Raw genomic sequence first — 21,762 nt, forward strand, 5'->3', positions numbered from 1 at the left:
CGTAGTTTATCGCGTTGTTTGGACACAGCTGACCGCTGCCTGCTAGAAGAAATAAACCAGGCTAGGCTAGCAGGACAGATAGTTAGCAGCGCATAGAGCAGCAGTCCAGTGAATGTAGTCTCACGAGGACAGCGGAGACAGGACAGGAGCGAGTCTTTCACCTCCTGCGATGCAGACGCTGAGTGTCGCAGCCAGCTAAGGACAGCGCTGTCCCGAGACACAGGGACGGATCTCCATGTCAAAACCCGAGCGACGGTAGATAAAAAGCGACATCAACAGGAACGGATTAGCTTAGTTTCAATGTTATTGTTAATTAAAGCCCACATATGGTCACAATGTCCTGCTCTGGGAACCTGATTTGGGATGTAAATAAACGTTTAATCGGATACAACGAGCCTAACACCATCAGGACCAACTATTTAGGTAAGAACAAAACACGCCTCTTTGATGCTAACGGCAACGTAGGTGAGATGTCAAGAAAACATTTTTTTTTTAAATTAACATTGTGCATGGCAGGTAGCCCACCTCCACTGAAGGCTGTGTCTGCGGTGCTGAAGCACATCCGATGACAGCTAGACACAACATGACTGTGCTCCGATCTACTTTATAACAGAGTTACTCCTTCTGCAAAGTGTAAACACAGCAGTGACCGCCTGTACATTTAATTTACTTATGTAAAAGCGGAGCAAAATCATATTTATCTCATTCAGATACGCCGTTATTTGGCACAGGAATGGCAGCATAGATGCTATTTCCATTATATGATGTACTGCAATTAAACCATCCACAGGCTGCATCGCCAATGTGGCTGTGTGGTGTCTTTTTTTTGTGGTGTGTGTGGTGTGTGGTGTGTTGGTGTGTGTGTGTAAATAAACTCTAAAGTATAATAGCACTACAATTGTATAACATAATTCAGATAAAAGCAGGGATCAACCATGTAATGTAATGTAATGTAATGTAATTATTAAGGACTGGTGCATTATGGTGCATTATAAAGTGCTTTTTGCAACCAAGTGCTCAAGGTCTCATTCTCCTGGACGCACTCACAGCAACCTGGGACATATAAACAATCATACATTGAAAACACAAATTAGAATAGCACTTCTGCCTCATAGAATATATTTTTGATCTGTAAAAATGATGTCAACTTTAGACACAAGACCAATAGCATCAAGCGAGGAAATATGGAGTAAATGTTGAAATATTGCCCAATGCACATAATATCAGGCCAGTGTATCAAAACACTGCTAACTGTAAAATTCCCACATTGAACAAAGGAAGGTGGACGCTTCAGTGCTTCAGCTCTAAACATGTTTTTTAAACTTGCATGACACCGCAGTGTTTAAATAGTCTCACGATAATATATAATGATACATTGGCATGTTATTATGGCACTTATAATTAAGAGCATCTAGGTTAAAAGATTCAGTTTAGAGTGTGTAAAGGTAGCTGTGCCATGTGGTTTAAAATAATGAGTATATTTGTTTTTACATTCATGTTTTAAGCTTAATAAGGGCAAAACTATAACACGCACTAGTGTGAGTCAACTTGCAGTGATAGTCCTCATTAGTGAGACTTTACCTATGTTTTGCTGCATGTTGATCTGTGTTGGTTGTGAGAGAATAACATGAGAAAACAACAGTGGCCGCGGTGTAAAAGTGGACAGCGCTGCTGCTGGCACACAGGGAGACAGAGAGGTTTATGAGACTTGTCTGCAATTTGGCCTGTCTAACAGTCAGCACCTGACAGTGGTTGATTGAAGATTTCTAAGCCTGTAGAGGTGGGGCAGGTTTCCCGAGGTTTAGTCAGCGCTGAATTTAGCTTGACTGAGATATGGTTTGAGCTGTTATTGTGTTATGGTTAAGGGATACACGCAGTGATGTGTGGGTCAGAGCTCTTGTAGGTTATATTTAGCTTTAAAATGGGGGATGGGGGCAGCAAGTAGTGGTCAACATTGAATTCCAAAGACACTTCAGAAGGGGGTTAAAAGAAATGTGTGTGTGTAACGCAGGGCTTTCTCTGAACTTTAGCAAGATTTAAGTGTTACTACTGACATTAATCCCTGTTTAACATGCTGATTGGAGACTCCATGAACACACCCAGTAACTCTAATAAGACCGATTAGACAACATATTGACATAGGTATTAAATTAAAGCGAAAACTACTCAATGCTTTAGGCATGTCCAAATCAAGCAAATTTTAGCATATTTTCCTTATTTCCATGTGTAAACACAAACTATGTCGCATTCAGGTACAATTTGTTAAATGTATCTGTTTAATATTTATCTTTAAATATTTTTTTGACCATCAGCTATTTGTTTGAGTTTAAATGTAAAACTTTCTTTGATATAAGCCTCTCTAAAGCGATGATTTACTGCTTTTTTATGTTGTTGTAAATCCAATATCTTTGGGTTTTGGACTGTTGGTTATACTCTGGGAAACATAGTGATGGACATTTTTTTTTATTATGGCTTTTTATAAACCATACTGTACAAATAATTAATTGATGATGATGATAATATTAATGATGATAATAATAATAATATATATATTTTTTAAAGCAACTGATTAACTGAAAATAATAATTTCTTGATATATTTTTCATTATTTAAGACTCTGGAAATCACCTGACAACGATGCCAAGCATGAACAAAAGACATCACACAAACAAGCAATAACAAACCACTTAAAATAGAAATACAATTATACAAAACAACATGATATTTAATACCAGTCTACAGAACTACAGTTGTACCTAACTAGAGTGAAGCAATGAACAAAGATGAATTGGATGGATGAAGTAGGTGAACGATAGACAGATAGGGGCTATCATTCAATGGGGGCTATTATCCAGTAGGATAAGAAATAAAGCAAAAACCTGTCATTCTTCAACATTATAATTTTTTGTATTTTTTTCTTTTCTTTCACAGGTAGAAGAGAATTTGTCCAGAGACTGAAACTTGAAGGGACACTAAACGTACATGATGGCTGTGTAAGTGCTCCAACAATGTTTTATCTGTTTTTGTTTTTTATTTGTTCATGTTGTCTCGCAAAGAAAAACAACACGGGCGCCCAGATAACTCAGTTGGTAGAGCAGGCGTCGTCAGACAGAGGTTTACTCCTGAAAGCGGTGGGCCCGGGTTCGATTCCCACCTGTGGCCCTTTGCTGCATTTCATTCCCCCCCCCCCCCCCCCCCCCCCCTCTCTCTCTCCCCTTTAATTTCTTCTGCTGTCCTGTCAACGAAAGGCTTAAAATGCCCCAAAAATAATCTTTAAAAAAAAGAAAAGAAATACACCACACCATGCAACTTTCCACGACCAATTTGTGAGGCCCAAGTGTCCGACAGAGAGCAGATCTTTAACTTCAGGCCAGCTGGTTAATTCCACTGAGAAACCTGAAGCTGACAGTCACACGTTGTGTCACCCTATCAGCCTGGACGTCAGTCCGGGTCAAAACACCACAGCAACCACAGGAGAGCGTCACTTCAATACCATCCTCATCTTAAAAAGGATTAGAGGAACATTTTCATTGCACGTTATTTATATATTTGCTCTTTCAATCTTGAGCGGAGGTATATTTGATGAAGAAGACACAGATAAGGAAGGTAGAGCTGATTCATTGATTAGTCGGATCAGCAGAAAAATAACTATTGTGATAAATCGTTTTAGCCATATTGCAAGCAAAAATAGTAATTAGAAATACTAAAGATTCTCTGGACTGTGGGAAACTGGGACGGGCTAATTTCTGCTGTTTTTAGACATTTCATTGACTAAATGATGATGATGATTGATGATTGATAGTTGCAAGCCCAAACTGAAGGTAAAGACCCAACTGAACATCTGTTTTTTTTTTTTTTGGGGTGGCATTTTTCTTTTAAATATTTGTATTTTTCAAACTTTCAGTTTTCTTTTTACAAAATACACCAAACATAGAGCTAGACACCCCTCCAGACACCTTGCATACAAATAAACGACAAGAACCACAATGTTTGGCCAACATGTGAAGCTGTCACCTATTTTTCTTTCGTTGTCCTTAATAAACTGCAACACTGCTCAGTGGTGCGCTGCATCCTCTCAGTAAGTGGATGGTCTGAGTGTTTTTGTATAGGTGGCTCAGCACGCCTCAACTGTGTCAGCTGTTGGATGAGGTGGTTAAAGCTGTCTGCAAGGGCGAGAAACAACCATACCAAACTAGGCCTGAACGATTCGGGGAAAAATTTGAATCACGTTTTTTTTAGCTTAGAATTGATATCACGATTCTCTGCCGTAATTGTTTTTTCTCACAAAATGTAATGTTTATTGCACACATGAACCATAACAACAACAACAAAAAATTGTCAGTACCAAACATAGAATTGTTTTGGCACCTATAGCACGTTATGCATCACCACCAGCCTGTAAACATAGAGGCTTAAATGAAGAGAAGAAAGAGCATCGCAGTGCTCTTGGGAGCGCTTTAAAACTTATTTCATACAGTCTGTTTAAAGCTCACAGAAGAAAGTAGTAGCGTGATGCAGTCGGCTCGTAAAATTAAATGAGAATCAAAGTCATTAAAAAAAAAAAAAATTAAACAAATCAAAATTATTAAAAAATTTAATCGTGAACAGGGTAAATTGAGATCACGATTTTACAACGATTAAATGTGCCGGCCTATCCCAAACATTGCAAAATTAGTGGAAATAGGGTAGTAGTTGCATCAGTTGCAAAGTACCACTTGCTGTTGTTGGTTGAAGAATGAGAGATTTTCAGTTTATTCCCAGTTGACACAGGAAAAATACAAGTTTTAGGAAACATTACAACATAACGTAGATGTACTTTTTAGCAGACATGATAAAATCTGCCTTTGGAAGGTGAAGACTGTTGGCGTTTTGGCCTGCTGTTTCATGTATTACACATTTACATATTACATATTACACAAGGTGGACCTGTGATTTAAAAAAAAAAAGGCACAATGAAACATTTTGATGACCTCATCCCCTCGTTTGAATCTTCTCTCCCTGTCTGCCTCTTAATTGTTCATCACATGAGAAACAAAAGAGAGATTCACCTTCACTCCGCCTCTCAATCTGATACCATTTTACTTCAGACGATCAAAAGTGGAAACACTTTCTCAGTTTAAAATGTGTTATAATATTGAGCCTCTGGTTCAAGTTGCAGCGTGTGGTGAACGGATGGGCAGGCAGTGTAATTTCCCTTTTTGCTGCAGTGTGAGTCTGTGGAAATGAAGAGCAAAAGTGTGATGATGAAAACACTGAAGCTGCAACCAGCAGGGGTTAATGAAATATTGATCCACAGAGTGACAGCCAACTGTGAATGTTCTTGTGCTAACCGTTATATTCATGGATGGATTATATGTGTGACCATGGTTCGACAGTGATTTCAGTTGAATGGTAATGAAATTCATTTGAATTGGACAAGGACATTAGACCCACAGTGTTTCCCAACTTTTTTTTTGTGTGATTGTGAACCCTTAAGGTGCATGGTAATGTCTTGTAAGTAGTTCAGTTGATTTTAGTTTTATTTAAATAATTCTTAGAGCCGGAAGTGGTAAAACTATGCAACATTTCACAATCAAAGCACAGATTAGAGAAAACACAGAAAAATAAATGTAGTTCTGTGTAGGAACATTTTGTTTTCTTATTTCCTCCCATCATCATAGGCGCAAAAAAAAGTACTTAGAGTTGAGAAGCTGGAATCAAATTTTTAGAATATTTCAAAATAATTGTTGATTTTTTTTTGTGTGTGTCAGTTAAATTCATTAATTATTTAATCCTTTCAGCACTAATGGAAACCGCAAACGTCTGTATCTTTGCATAATCCGAGTTACTTATTCCCTCTGCAGGTCAACACTATATCTTGGAACGACACAGGTGAATATCTCCTGTCGGGGTCAGACGACACCTTTTTGGTTATCTCCAACCCGTACAACAAAAAGGTAGGTTCTCATCAATTAAGTTGTCTATGAACTTTTTTACAGCTAAAAAAAAGGCATGACAGTTTTATATATATAAAGATTTAAAGAAAAGCCAAACACGACAGATACACAAATAGGACGGGTCACAATGTGTAGTTTAGTACAGTGTCAGTGGTTTCACAGCTGTAGTTCATGTGCTATAAGGTTTGAAATTGATATAAAAGTATTTGTTTGGAAACACCACCTTTTCCACTGAAATTGTTTTAGGAGAAACAAACACATTGCAATTTTTTTATTTTATTTTGAAGCAGAGCACCTAAATAAACGTGGTGCAGGAAGTGTGTGTGTGTGTGTTTAGGTGACGATGGGACCTGGGACGGTACCTGTTGTCAGTTTTCTTCCCATTCAACCATCATGTATTTTCTTATCCTCAGGTCAAGAAGTCCATACGTTCAGGTCACCGGGCAAATATCTTCAGCGCTAAGTTCATGCCCCACACTAACGATCAGGAGATCATCTCCTGCTCCGGAGACGGCATCATCTACTACACCAACACCGAGAAGAGTCCTGAGCACAACAGACAGTGTCAGTTCACCTGCCATTATGGAACAGCTTACGAGGTACTGAACAAGAGAAACGCTGGTCGAACATCGCTTAGAGCGTACAAGAGATTCTTCTTTGTGGTTTCTGTCTCCTAACCTCAACCTCTCTTTTTGTTTTGTCAGATTATGACGGTACCAAATGACCCCTACACGTTTCTGTCATGTGGGGAGGATGGCACGGTGCGATGGTTTGACCTCCGCACGAAGACGAGCTGCACTAAAGAAGACTGCAAAGATGTACGCTGACAGTTGTGACAGAGGTTTTTTATCCTTTCAGTTGGTGATGATCATGAATTGACACTGAGTTTTTTTTGTGGAAATACTGGAACGTTACGGTCGATTAAAATGTTTTTTTTTTTTTCCCCAGCGTTTCTGTTCTTTAAAATGTTTAATACCTAATAGTGTGTAATTAATTTTTTTTTCTGAATTACTTAGTTTCCTTAAGTCTCTTACATCTCATTTTCATTCTACAGTTCTACCTTTTATTTTATTTATGTAATGTGGTTGTTGCATTTTGTTGACATATTTTCTTAATTGACTGTTGGAATTGGTATTAATTTGGTATTAATGATCTCCCACATTTTTGTTAAATGAGTTTGACCTCAGCATCGCTGAATGGAGTAATTCAGAAAACACTTTTCTCGGCTTTAGGCCAGTGTGTGTGCGCGTGTGTGTGCGCGTGTGTGTGCGCGTGTGTGTGCGCGTGTGTGTGCGCGTGTGCGTGTGTGTGTGTGTGTGTGTGTGTGTGTCAGAAGCTGTGCCTTTTATATTGCGTTGCGTCTTCTCCTATTTCCTGCTGGAGCTCGGTACGCTTGACCTTAAGACTGTCGGAGTAATTTTACCAGACTCTCCCTTTTAATTACCATACAACATGTTAGTGTTACAAGTGGACATCCACAGCTGGAAAACAACTTATTAAAAATATTTTTGTCGGAGCTGATTAACTGGACAAAACTGTCCTCAGATCCCCGACTGTAAATACTCTTAAAACGCTACTTCTGTTGCTGTTGACTTTAGAAAAAGGCTCATTGACTTTATAATTAGTTTTTGTTTTTTAAAAGTTTGTGCCATTGTGTTTGCTTTGATTTCAGGACATCCTGATAAACTGTCGAAGGGCAGCAACCTCCATATCCATCTCTCCTCTGGTGCCGTACTACCTGGCTGTTGGCTGCTCTGACAGCTCAGTGCGGATCTACGACAGACGCATGCTGGGCACCAGAGCAACAGGTAAACTGTCCTGCAGGCGGACATCTTTCACTCAGCTTTCCCTTTCTTTACATTTAATGATATAGTAGATTCACATTGACTTTCAGGCTCACTGTATGTTAGAAGTCACTACAGTTGTTTTTGTGAAGGAATTTTTTTTTGGTGTACTATTTTGTTGTTATTAGCTGTTATTATTCATGTAAGCTTAGCTTACAGATGAAGCAGGTACGAGGGGTTCCTCTCTGGTGTTAAGTCCCGTCCTGCTGTGCCGTGTTTGCTCCCCTCTGTGACTGTTAGATGTTTACACAAATATGATTATATTCTCTACTTCTGAAATGCTCCTGACAACTAGAAGACATTATAAACTTTATGTATTGAGCATCCCTCGTACACAAAATGTTTTTATGCTCAAAGAGTGAACACGAAAGAAAGAGAAGACAATTTCATCAACAGTTTAAGTGGCTTACATAAGCCATATTAAAGATATCAAAGACATGTTAGAAACAGATTACATTTTCCAAGTTCTTATATATTGTATGTATATTCATACTTGTTAAGTTAAATAATTGTTCACTTATCTCTAAGCATATATTAAATATATGTTTTTATATCAAAATCCCTCTCTTGTTCTTCATGTAAAACATTTTTGATATTTCAATATTTTAATGATTTATCTTAAACTTTGGGATCTATACATTTATCCAATAAAATTGAATTGAGAAAACCTCGTCTGGATTTCAGGTGGCTAAAATGTGATAATAAATATGCAAACATAATTTAGTGTATCATGTTAAAATGCATTAGCAAACAGACGTTTGAAGCAGACCTCAAATTTTCTGGGAGTTTTTATGCAAAAGGATAAAAAAGTGAATGGTTATTGGTTCATAATGTAGCAGCAGATCAGAGCCGTATTTTGGTTCTAGTAGTACTATATACTAGTACTATATAGTAGTAATTGTATTATCTGAGCTTTACATTAATGTCATCAACATTGTTAGTCTTGGTTTAAAATGCATACAAAGAAAGTTTTTAATAAGAGCATAAAAAGCTGTCCTCAGAATCACAATTTGTTACAGTGAGCAACAGAGAGTATGAGGATCTGAAGACCCCACCAGGGGCATATCTCTCCATCTTATCATCCAGATAGTTAGAGACTCTCTTTCTCATCCTCAGGTAACTACATGGGCCGGGGGACGATGGGCATGTGCGTGAGGTTTGTTCCCGATCACCTGTCCAACAAGTCGTGTCGCGTGACTTCTCTGTGCTACAGCGAGGACGGTCAGGAGGTCCTGGTCAGCTACTCGTCTGATTACATCTACCTGTTCAACCCTAAAGATGACCAGGCGCGAGAACTGAAGGGCCCGTCTGAGGAGAGGAGGGAGGAGGTGAGTGACAGTGATGACTCTTGTCATGCAGCTCTCATAACATCACGAATCCTGATAGGAACTGTATGTTTGTAGGTGTGACATGGAAATGTCAGTCTGTTGGCCGGTCAGTCCACCACTTTTATCCAGACTGAAACATTTCAACATCTACTAGATGGATTGCCATGAAATTCCTTACAGATATTCATGCTTTGCAGAGGATGAATTCTACTGAATTGGATGATCCTCTGATTTTTTTTCCCTCCAAGGTATCCTTATGAGGTTCACATTCGTGGTTTTGAATGAAATATCTCAATAACTACTGGAGGCATTGCCATGAATAGAATAGAATAGAATTAATTTCTTGTCATTAAACAAGTGCAGTACCTGTGCAACGAGATTGAAGCAACCCCTTTTACTGTGTTGACACAAAATAAAAAAAATAAAAAACATAAAGTATAGATAGTGCCGAAAAAAGTGGGGGACCTGGTGCGCAGTCCTGAGAGCAACTATATACATACATAAAATAGCTTTGTATACACATTAGGCAAAAATGCAAAACGGTCCATACGTTACTCTCAGGAATAATTGTAATAACTTCCTAATCCTTCCTTTTCCACGAAGCGCCTTTATCAGGTACATTTTTTTTATTTTTTTGCAATACTTTGTTTTATGACCAAATACCTACAAAACCGAAGACGATCCCATCAGCTCCCGCTGTACTTTGTGTTTAGTGCTAATTAGCAGATGTTAGCATGCTAACACAGAAGCTAATAGACTATTATTTTCAGCTGTAATTGAAATATATATTAATAATGTGATGTAGAGAAAATCAATGCTGCAGAAAGGGCTTGTGAGCATGTGAATAAATATGGATATATATAGCCCTGTTAAACATCCATATACTCAACATAAAAATGATTAAACCCTGCGTATTCTACGTATTAGTAAGCTGTACCCAATTGGTCCTACAGTATATGTATGTGTACCATAGAAAATAAACAAACACGTGTGGCCAAGCAGTCTTCCATGTAGGCAGTGAAAGGGATGTTATTGATACTGTCAGCTTCTCTAAGTGTACTGCAGACTGCTAATTCTGCACCAGCTGATGCAGTGCAGTGAATGGAGCAAAATGACCCTGAGAAACAGAGGAGAAGAGGGAAAGGGACACAGTGATAGAGAAAGAAAAGGCACAATGGATTATTGATTAAACCAAATCTGAACCTGGATTCTTAAGTGTTTTTCTAAAATGTATCTGGTTCATCTTTTCTGTTTGGGTGAGCATTTAGTTTGAAAGTGTTTACTCCGAGCACTGGTTTTCACGTGTGTCTGAATGTGCTGGCTCATGGTGCCAGTGTTTCAAAGCCTCGTGGTGAGTTCAGCTGTGTCGAGATGCAACCACCACACACATTCCTTTCCAAATACAGCGTCCGAAGCAGGCAGTGTTCCTCTATCCTTTAAAATAGTTCAGGCTGAGGTGGAAGGGACGGCCAAGCAAAGGCTCATTACCTTGCGCTCTCCACTTTTTTTCTCCACCTTATTTTTTCAAGGGGATTTTGCTCTTTGATTTATTCTACTATCTCTGTCAGCCTCTGCTCCTTTTCACCACCTACAGCCTATAACCAGACCTGATGACATTTCCTGTGTAAAGCAGTTGATAGTCCCTGCACTAAGACCCCCTTTTTCTATTTCTGGCTCTCAGCCTGTTACCCTGCAAAGAGAGCCAGGGGACTGGAAAGTGGTGGCAACCTCAGTTGTGCAGCCGAAAGGGAGGGGGCACTTTAAAGAGGACACTGACAGAGATGAGTAGTGTTTTGCTCTGGCAGCGGAGCTATTTGTGACCATGCTTTGATTGACAAACTGCTAATCTCTCTCTCTCTCTCTCTCTCTCTCTCTCTCTCTCTCTCTGTCTCTGTCTCTGTCTCTGTGTTACAGCTGAGGCAGCCCCCAGTGAAGCGCCTCCGTCTGCGAGGTGACTGGTCTGACACTGGACCCAGAGCTCGTCCTGAGAGTGAGAGAGAGAGAGACGGTAAGATCCGAGCAGGCAGTACAGCAACTGACATGAACACGTTCTTGCTCAGGAAGTTTAAAGCGGAGATCTGAAATTATGGATCGAGGCTCTGAGACCCCCCCCCCCCGTTTAAAATGTATTGTTGAATCCTACCTGCAAATTCTTTTTTTTTTGCCATTCAGATGTATTCCTCAATTTTTTATTCTAAAACGTTAAGTAATAATTAAATTTTCTTGCAATGCTGCTAAACATAACACAACATAACAATTTCTCTCCATTCACATTCAATATTCAGTGAGCTGTGCTACTTGTTGACTTAAACATGTAAGCGGTTACAAATGTGATACCTCTACCAAGAAGTAGTTTCCTCCTTCACAAAAAAACATGTCTGTGTTCGACTTTGATGTCATGTCACAATAACTGCAAATGAAACCCACCTTTATTTCACTTTGTTTCCCCTTTAGTTGTCACTGGGTGATATTGTCCAAATTGCAAAACATAAGTCCGAGTCACTGAATCAATGATCAATATCATGATCGATATTGCAATGTTGTCCCAACATATTCGACTTTGTCATGTTTCTTTTCTTACGTCCAGCGTGAACATGTTTCTCCTGCGCTTTTGCAGGAGAGCAGAGCCCAAACGTGTCTCTGATGCAGAGGATGTCGGACATGTTGTCTCGTTGGTTTGAGGAGGCCAGCGAAGCTCAGGGCAGCCGAGGAACTCGACCTCAGACACGAGCCAGAGGTGAGACATTTTACTGTTACTCCGTCTTTGAACAACTGGCAACACTTGGCAAATCAGACGGCAAAATGTTTGTGCTGATTTGTTTGTATTTTTGTTGTTGAGTTTGTGCAAATTAGCTTAGACTATATTTGCGGTGCTATGTAGCATTTGTTCATGCTAAATACTTTTCACTCTACAAATAATCAATAAATAAATATATAGATCTCCTATTTTTGGGCTGTTAGCATTTTTCTTTTTAACATTACTTAGTAATAAATAATAATAAGTTTGTATTGTTGTATAAGCTAGTGCTGGTTGTTAACAAGAAAAAGACAACAGTGGAAAATTAGCCATTTGGCGAACACTGGCCTTCTACAGTGATGTTAATAAGTGTGCATTGTCCCTGAAAATAAATACAGTAATTCAAGCACCATGTGTTTTACTATGGATCCATTCACCTATATGTGTCAGCACCACAAATGCAAAGTGAAACTGTACATAAAGTATTAAAATTTTACAATGCAGGTGGAGTTTAGAGTTGTATTTTGTGAGATTTTATTCAAATGTCATTAAACAGTAATCAGCTCATCCTAGAGATTGTAAACATCTATTTCTTTTCTTGTATCAGGAACCGCTGTCGCTCCAGAGGGGGCATCCAATAACCCAGCTGACCCTGCCGGAGGCTCCAGTCAGGAGTCCAGCGTTCCAGAGAGGCCTGTGGACTCAAACGGCCCGGAAGTACCTGCCGGTCCTGTCGCCGCCGCTGCCGCCATGCCTAAATCCACTTCCTCTTCCTCCTCAGGGTCGTCATCAACAGTCACAGCGCCTCCTCCTTCCAGCTCCTCGTCAGTGGAGAGCTCGGCCCCTTCCTCCTCCCCCCTCACCTCCTCGCCTGACTCCGAGCAGAGGAGTCAGGCCGACACGGCCAGGACCCCCACCCTTACCTCCACGCCCACACCAGAACCCACTCTCTCAGGTAGGAGAACAAACGCACACAAATGTCACTTTGATAGAGTACACTAAAACAACCTTTCAAATGTTAATCGTCAGTACAGTGGGTTAGATCAACTCCCGTGTGTGTGTGTGTTGTGTGTGTGTGGTGTGTGTGTGTGTGTGTGTGTGTGTGTGTGTGGTGTGTGTGTGTGTGTGTGTGTGTGTGTGTGTGTGTGTGTGTGGTGTGTGTGTGTGTGTGTGTGTGTGTGTGTGTGTGTGTGTGTGTGTGTGTGTGTGTGTGTGTGTGTGTGTGTGTGTGTGTGTGTGTGTGTGTGTGTGTGTGTGTGTGTGTGTGTGTGTGTCAGCCTCACCTCACTCTATTTTCCTTCAGCATCCTGTTGTCTTTTTCCTTATTATTTTCCTGTCCCTCTGCTCTCAATCCTCTCCTCACATCCTTCCTCTCAGTCTTCTAATCGTACATTCACTCTCCCTCTCTTCCTCTGCCTCTTTATCAGAGTATGGTCCTAATCGGCTGCCCATAAGTATAGTGTGTAGGCGTTTGCAGAGGTTACTTCGGCTGGGCGACCCACCAGGACAGGGTCAGCGAGCTGCCCGTTCTCCTTCCTCTGCAGCTCCTGAGAGACAGTCAGAAAGAGCTGCTACTGCTGCTGCCGCTGAGATGCATCCCCCTACAGGTTACCCTCCCCTCCGAGCTCCCCCACCCCCCCTCCATACAGGCTGTTTGCCTGGGCCCCTTCACCTGCCATCTTATCCTCTATGTAGGAAAAGCAGACATGTCTTGTTTGTAGAGAGTAAGGGTCCAGATAGACCTAGTCTTGCTAGAACTGACCACAGATATCACAGGGATCCTCTTCCCAGTCCCACCTTCTACATATTAACCTCTGAAGCAATCACTGTGTTGCCTCTCCGCTGTTTGCTCAGCCCCTCACTCACTAATGCTCTCACTCCATCGCTCCACTTGTTGCTTGAGTTTTCACCCGAGTGGCAGCAGCTCTGCTTTGGCATCCTTAAGGCTCATGTGGTTGTTCACTCAAACTTGGGAATCATAACTAAAGCCCTTTTTAGCCATGGAATATTACTGGCTTCATCTGCTGTGCCTGTTAAAGTGAAAAACCCTTTTTGTCTTTAAGACATACTGTGGGTGCCCGTTACGTAAATGTTCCCTGTGGCTTTATTCAGAACATCCACAGAAAGAGTCACGATACTCTTCTTGTGCACAAATAGCTTCAAGTAGTGATGTAAAGGGAGGAGAGTTTTCTTAGTTCTCCATCAGGTTGCATCAGTGATGGAGTTAATTAATGACCATTGTGAGCTCTCCACCCATTCTCAAAGTGAAAATACGTTTTGTCAGTTTCATTGTTTATTAGAGAGCAAATTCAGCTGCTTATTTGCATCATCTGACATCTGACAGTGCACAAGCACATAATGACTTATAATTCTTATTATCACATGCAGTCTGAATTTTTTTAAATTGTTTTTAATAATATTTTGCTGAATATTAATTACTTTTTCCATGCAGTCCAATGGTTAAGTTTTTGCAAAGTTTTTTGTTTTGTTTTTAAAACTCGTTTTCCGGACACTGCAAGGGGAGAAATCCTTTTTATAGAGTGATCTAACATGATCAGGATCTCTTTCTGATAGGTGGAGCAGGAGTGAAAGAGAGAGGATGGTCTTCTCTTATACATAGGGGGTCTCTAGACACACTAGGGGCACACATTTATGTAGAAAAGCCATGGAAAAAGTGCATTTTGCATAATATTTCACCTTTTTTAATATTGTAAAAGTGGCACATTCACAGTGTTTTGTGATTGTGTTTTTTGTTTTTTTAAGACTTTCATTTATTTTCTCTTAGCCTTGTTAAGCCTTGTTAAGCCTTGTTCTTTGCTATGTTAATGTGATGATATTTCAATTCAGAGATTTGACATATTGAAAAAAAATTGCAGTTGTGACTTTAATGTGAAAGGGAGTCAGTGGCTGGATAGCACACCTGGTTGATTGTACGCGTGTGTTGCAGTGGCTGCAAGTTCAACTCCAATGTGCGGCCCTTTGCTGCATGTCATTCCCCCATTCTCTCCCCTTTCACACCTTCAGCTGTCCTATATAAAGGCTTAAAATTGTCCAAAAATAATCTTTAAAAAAAAAAGGGAGTGTGCCCATCTACTGAGGCTCAGACCTCACCGCAGCAGCCTAGGATTAGAGTTCAACCCTTTGGTACATGTTATTCCCTCTCGCTCCTTTGTTGTCCTCTTATCAAATAAAGAACAAAAATGCCCATAAAAACATAAAAGGGAGTCAGGGGTTTATTCAAACATGAGAATGACACGTAATTGCCATCACATTCACTTATTATTATTATTATTAGTATTATTATTATTATGTTTGTATTTTCCATTTTGATGTCTTACAGTGAGCTTAATGGTTATTGTAACATTGCAGGAATTAACCATTGATAGGCAGGACGTGTTAGCATGTGTGAATGTTCAGACTTACTCATCTCTAATACTCATTTTGCACATGCAGTGACTGTGAAATGATCAGATGAAGCTTTTCTCTCCTTTGGCAAATATTACAGCTCCTCCTGCTTGGCCTTGGATCGCTTTCCTTTTAACATGACTTTGAAGGTTTTAACCCTCGTGTGCATTGACTTGTGTTAAGCCCTCAGGTTTGAGCTCAGTGTCAGATGTTTAGTCAGTCTCATTTGTGTTCCAGATTCCCCCTCATCTGTGGTTAACAAACAGCTGGGATCCATGACTCTTGATGAACAGCAGGGTGGGTCCCCCCTCCCCCCTGCCAACCACTTTTCTTCCTTACCATCCCTCATCAACACAAACACTTTCTCTTAAACCCCTTCACAGTCGTCTGTTGTTGTTTTTGTGCTTCTTGTTTCTCTCTGTCCACTACTTTACGTTCCCATTACTCCCATTACCTATCCAGACACATTTCTGTGCCTGCAGATAGACTGTGTCTATCTGACCCACGTTACTGGGACTTGGACTGAAGGATGCTATAATGACAGTAGTAGTAGTAATAATAATAATAATAATAATAATTCATTACAATTATCTAAATTCATTTTGTTAAATGTCTAAATTAATTGTAATTAAATCAAATTAATCTCTTACATTAAAACTGAATATTGATTTATTTACATTGACCTGGTACGCATGATGCAGGTAGGAGTCTTTAAGTTAACAAACGGCTTTATATGTACTCAAAGGGTAAATTCTCTCAGATTACAACAACAAAACATTGTTTTGTTTTTTAGAATAATGACACTTAAAATTGACATCACATTTACATAACTAGTGAATTTTTCACCTTTTTAACCCAAAAGTTAGGTGAAAGGGTTACTTGATCATTTAAAGGTCCCATGTCATACTCATTTTCAGGTTACTACTTAAACTTGGGTTTCTACTAGAACACGTTAACTTGCTTTAATGTAAAAAAACAACAAAAAACACCTTACTCTTCTCATAATGTCTGTCTGTATATAGCTGTATTTACCCTCTGTCTAAAACGCTCAGTTTTAGCACCTGTCTCTTTAAACCCCCCTCCCAAAACAATCTCTGTCTCTTCTGATTGGTCAGCTTCCGTGTTTTTCTTTGCATTCACACTCTCGGCCTTTGCACCGTCATTGCTGCTGTGGAAGCACTTCAGCTGCTCTCTCTCTCTCTCTCTCTCTCTCTCTCTCTCTCTCTCTCTCTCTCTCTTTCTATATATATATATATATGAGAGAGAGAGAGAGAGCACCACACCAAGGCTGCATTTTGTGAAAGAGACTTCAGGTGTGGTATTAGGGGACTACTAAGGTCTATATAAAAGCGTCCAAAGAGCACCATGTCATGGGACCGTTAACAATCTACAATAAACCAGGTTGTTATATGACTAATAACGATCCTTCGATCCTTCAGGGGCTTTGACTTGATGTTTCTTGTGTCTTGATGTGTTTCACTGTTGTTGTTGTGGCTGGTGATAGTCGTCCATTACAGCGTGTCCACCTTTGTCCGCTATGTTAATGTCTGCTGCATGTTTGTGTTGTAAATCATGGGAAGTGATGCAGCAGAAGGTTGCACATTTGTTTTATTTATTTAGTTAGTTAGTTTAGCAATTTTTTATTGATTTTTCCATTAAACCATGTAGCATTTTCTACAGCACAAATTGGACCAAGTGTATATAAACATGTTGTGGCTGTGTTATACAGATACTAACCAGTGTGAAAGACACCCACCCCACCATTTCAGTTTGTCCCTTTAAATCCAGATCTTCACAAGAATAACTGTCAAGATTGCATGTTTTTAATGTGCTTTTAAACACCCAATTACATGCTGTAAACAATAGGGGGACATATTTCTATATGAATAACTCTAAGCCCAAAGCTTTTCTACCAGAACTATGTTTTGTACAATAAATCATCCTTGCTTGCTTTGCCTGTGTCTTTCTCACAGGAGCAGCAGAAGCTGCAGGTTCACCTCCTGATCAACCTGCTTCTGTACCAGTCAGCACCAGTGCTCCCACCACCTCCACCTCGAGTGGTACCAGTCGACCCAGTGCAGCAGAGCCAGTCCTCAGCCTACACTACAGTTCAGAGGGGACCACCACCAGCACCATCAAGCTGGACTTCACTGATGAGTGGTGAGTGATTTCTGAGTACAAGGAGATAAAACCCCTCTTTAAAATCACCTCATGCAAATTAAATACAAATAGATAGCGAGCATCATAGTCAAACCCACCTGGCAGCAGCAGAGTATTTCTTCCCAGTTCTAGAAACTATATTTCTTCAGTTTCATGTCAATATATTGTGGCTCATTGCATCAACAATTAAGCATAGTTGCAGAGCTTTGTTGCTTGTTTTCATGTTATTTTATAATGAAGTTGACGTTTGATGTGACCAACAGTGTGCAGAATTTGTTGTTCCTTTACAGTTCGCAAAGCAGAAAGATGTTCACCCTCTTTGAATTTGACAGAAATGTAGTGAACACAGATGCCTCGTCCTCCTTTTCCAACACTTTCCTTCTTGCGGAACAATTAAAAACCCTCAGAGGCTTGAAAGACTCTCTCGTTGTTTTAATTTTCCTCCACAGGAGCAGTAGCACATCCAGCTCTTTGGGCAGTGGAGGTCCCAAAATGTCTGAGGCTGTGGCTGCACAGAGCAGAGAGAGTCTGTCAACGGAGATTTCAGTGTCAGAGCAACGTGAGTCCTTCAGCATCATGAAAATCGGTCTGACAGACTTTGAAGTCAAATTTAAATAGTTTCAAGCCAATTTCACCTCTGACCCCCTCCATCACTGGTGGTTATGGTCAGAACATGTGCACCTGTACATCACAGCCAGAAGATGTGAGGTTAAACCACTGGAGGCCAGCAAATGACTCAATTTGTGGAAACAAGCATACAAATATATACAAACACTAATACTACAAAGTCCTGACATGTATTAAAGGTATAGTAAGTGATGTCAGCGAATATCTCCTCACAGTTGCCCAACTCTCTGTTTTCTGTGTGCGCTATGTTAATACACAGGCCTGGCTGTGTACATGGAAAACAAACCGGAAGGAGTTCATGAGCCACAAAACACAGTTCCAGCCATCTTTGTGCAGCCTCGCTTACTGCACCTTTTTTATATATGTATTTCTCCTCAGCCCCCTCTGTGTCCTTGGGGCAGCAGATTGTCACGGCTGCCTCCACAGAGCCGGCGTGTGGTGCCTCCTGCTCCAGTGCTGCCGGCAGTTCGTCAGCACAGGCCCCAGCGGTGGGATCCTCTCAGGGGGACACCATGGCTTCTTCAGCAGTGGAGAGGAGTCAGCCAGAGGGTATGGAGGACACTTCAGGAGGCTGCAGGAGAGCGGAGCCCAGAGCGGAGGAGGGAGAGGAGGGTCAGAGTCAGCCTGCCCGGGCTAACCAGGACTCTGATGACAGCGATGACGATCCTATTCTCATCCCATCAACAAGGTTCAGAGGTCAGGGTCAGAGGTAAGTTAGACAACTCTTGTTTCTATTCACTCACTACAAGCAAGAAAGCATCCTCATGTATTTGAATGTAGGTCATTATCTCATTGCTCTTGTTTGATATCACTTTTAAAGGGTGGGTATTCTACTTTTTTGTGATGCCTTCCCATTGACTGTTTTACAACAAATCTAGATTAAATACCAGAGGATCTGCAGTAGGAGATAGGATGATCAGGTAAAGTGTTTGCACTAAAAGCATCTAACCTGTCAGGTGTGTGACATGCAGCAGAGCATTAAAGCTCAACAGCACAACATGATGAAGATAACGGGTTTTTGTCTTGGTTTGGTCATTTTGCTCACAAAAAACTAATATACACATAGCTAACTGTAGAGTGATGTGCATGTGAGTACTGACTCCACAGATGGTGTGAGTAGCAGCATAACAGCGGCATTTTGAAGATTTTGTACAGAAGAGAGATGAATGAACAAAGAATGTGTGCATGATGGAAAAGAGCTGAACAAATATACAATTTTGATTTCCTCAGTATTTTTTTAACTAGAATATTACATGAACAAGTGTGGATTTTATTAATTGACACTGCTGTCATGTGAATAATGGACAAGACTTTGCACAACAATATAAAGGGCTTGATTAAGTTAGATTGTGTTTTGCCTTGAAAGTGGCTGCTTTCTAGCTTGGGGTTCATTTGGGGGAATTAATTACACCAGCATACCTTTCACTCAAGATTCAAAGCATGGGGTCCAAAAGCATCAAAGATGGCATGGGTTTGTGTGTCTTTTCTCATTTTATTTTGGGAAGCTTTTATAATCCAATGTTTACATTGCTATTGGTTTTCTTGTGTTTCTCAGACGCTCAGCAGCCGCTCGTATCCAGGAGCTGTTTCGCAGGAGGAAAGAACGAAGGGAGATGGAGGAGTGCGAGACCCAGAATATCAGGAGACCCTCAGTCAAGATGGTCTACAAAGGCCACCGCAACTCCAGGACAATGGTACATCTCCCGACCATTTACATTATATTAGTTCAAAGGCCTCTTGAAAGAATGATTTGACATTACGAGAAAAACTTGCTTTTTTTCTGAGAGTTATATAACCACATAGATACCACTCTCATGTCTGTGTATTACGTATGAAGCTAGAGCCAGGAAGCATGTAGCCTAGCTTAGCATAAATAATATTAATACATTTATTTTTATATAAATACAAGAAATGGAAAAATGGATGGCCAGTCTTTACAAAGGTTTAAAAAAATAATAATAATAGCGCCTACCATCATCTAAAGTTCAATAATTAAAACTTTGTGATTTGTTTGTAAAAAAAACTAAAGGTAGCGACAATTTGTGGTTTAAGGAAAAAATATGTCCCATGTCTATTTCTTGACAAACGACAGTCTGGTAACTACTTTCTGCAGTCTTGTCATCACTCCAAGGTTGCCAGGTTTGGTACGAATTATGCCTGTACCTGTGCTGTAGTCAGAGAAGCTGCAGATAAGCTCCGGGCTGATGGATGAACTGCCGTTGGTCAGAAAATAGTTACACGACATAACTCCCTCTAAAATCACAAATTGTTGTTTTTACGTTTCCAAAACTACAAATTGCAGTTTATACATTTCTGTTTGTGTAAGAATTAAACAAACAATTAGTTAGGTGTATTTCACAGTCCCTCGTGGATTTCGCAGACTTTTTGTTTTTAGATTGTTGCGGCCCAAATTGCCTGATGTTGCGGGACGTTTTGTAATAAATTATGCAAAAAGTTGCAGGAGACGGAGAAAGTTTTTTTTTCTTTATAGTTCTTTAAAAATAAACATGAAACTTGTTTTGCGGAGAATAAAACTACTGTAGGCTGAGTTTTCCTAGTAACCTTGCCAAGTAGACCCAGGATGCTGCAAATGTTGGTATAATATGAAAGCGGCTCGTGGATTTAAGACAAAAAATAATAATTTATGAACATGTCTGTGAATGGCATTGGTTGTTCATTTCCTATCCTGGCTTGGGCTGGAACACACATTCATATGGTTTGATAAAGGACTTATTGGACTTTAACTTATCACCTATGCACTTACTATAACAAGCGTTGCTGTCCTCAATTTAGGTCATCCTGTACGTCTCATCTCCAGTTTTTCTCCAGGGAAACTCGGCAGCCCCGTCCACTGCAGAGAGCCAACAGGATGGAAACAGCTGACAGCGACATTAGAGTGAAAAATCATTACAGTGTACATTGATGTTAAAATGTGTACAGGTTGGCTGGACGGTCCAAAATGTTTTGCACAGTCTTTCGCTGTACATTTTGATGGTAAATGTGAGATGTTTGAGTCACACACAGGTCGGTAAACAAGGAAATGAATATGGCCATGTACGTGTTATGTCAACCCGTTCTCACTCTCGCTTGATCATTGGCTCTCAGAGTCACAGACTGATACAAAGTCTGGCACGTGGGACTGCTGGGATTGGTTTAAGTCACAGGAAACTCCGGTTATTGGTCAAATTTGCGAAAAAAGTTGTGGCTGTTGGTCAAAATTGCGAGTCACACCAAAGTTGGGGTGATTGGATGAATTTGCATGAATTGGCACGATCGCGACATCGCAAAATTCTGGAGGGACTAATTTCAAGGTTTTCGACAGAGCCAGGCTAGCTGTTTCTAGTCTTTATGCTAAGCTAATCTCCTGTCTCCGGCTCTGTACATAACATACGCAATATGAGAGTGATGTCTTGTCATCAGACTCTCAGAGAGAAAGCAAAATAAGCGATTACCAAAATGTTAAACTATTCCTGTGTAAAATTCAAGGTGATTTTATTTCTTTTGTCCAGATAAAGGAGTCCTGTTTTTGGGGCAACAACTTTGTGATGAGCGGTTCGGACTGTGGCCACATCTTCATCTGGGACAGACACACGGCCGAGCACCTCATGTTGCTGGAAGCAGACAACCACGTGGTGAACTGCCTGCAGCCACACCCCTACGACCCCAGTTAGTCCAACTGTCACTCTGCACCGCACATGATCCTCTGCTCCAAGATAATGTTCAGT

The 21,762-nt window shown here is 40.4% G+C and overlaps 1 protein-coding gene across 5 annotated transcripts in view; it reads left to right on the forward strand.

Annotated features, from left to right (window-relative positions):
- Positions 1-21,762, forward strand: part of dcaf6 (ddb1 and cul4 associated factor 6) — a 23,446-nt gene continuing 1,684 nt past the window's right edge. Inside the window, exons 1-18 of one of the 5 annotated variants that reach the window (XM_032529150.1) lie at positions 2-423; positions 2,932-2,993; positions 5,844-5,936; positions 6,350-6,535; positions 6,641-6,754; positions 7,609-7,744; positions 8,897-9,108; positions 11,023-11,116; positions 11,726-11,845; positions 12,453-12,800; positions 13,273-13,452; positions 15,488-15,547; positions 17,224-17,410; positions 17,860-17,969; positions 18,416-18,746; positions 18,916-18,957; positions 19,593-19,731; positions 21,547-21,703. In XM_032529150.1, the coding sequence (XP_032385041.1) occupies positions 327-423; positions 2,932-2,993; positions 5,844-5,936; positions 6,350-6,535; positions 6,641-6,754; positions 7,609-7,744; positions 8,897-9,108; positions 11,023-11,116; positions 11,726-11,845; positions 12,453-12,800; positions 13,273-13,452; positions 15,488-15,547; positions 17,224-17,410; positions 17,860-17,969; positions 18,416-18,746; positions 18,916-18,957; positions 19,593-19,731; positions 21,547-21,703 (2,668 nt within the window). In that variant the 5' untranslated portion in view covers positions 2-326. Of the gene's footprint in view, positions 424-2,931; positions 2,994-5,843; positions 5,937-6,349; positions 6,536-6,640; positions 6,755-7,608; positions 7,745-8,896; positions 9,109-11,022; positions 11,117-11,725; positions 11,846-12,452; positions 12,801-13,272; positions 13,453-15,487; positions 15,548-17,223; positions 17,411-17,859; positions 17,970-18,415; positions 18,747-18,915; positions 18,958-19,592; positions 19,732-21,546; positions 21,704-21,762 lie in introns of all 5 variants that reach the window. The other 4 variants (XM_032529153.1, XM_032529152.1, XM_032529154.1 and 1 more) reach the window with 4 other exon arrangements.

This window comes from Etheostoma spectabile, chromosome 11 (genome assembly GCF_008692095.1).
Source record: "Etheostoma spectabile isolate EspeVRDwgs_2016 chromosome 11, UIUC_Espe_1.0, whole genome shotgun sequence".
NCBI classification, from domain to species: domain Eukaryota; kingdom Metazoa; phylum Chordata; class Actinopteri; order Perciformes; family Percidae; genus Etheostoma; species Etheostoma spectabile.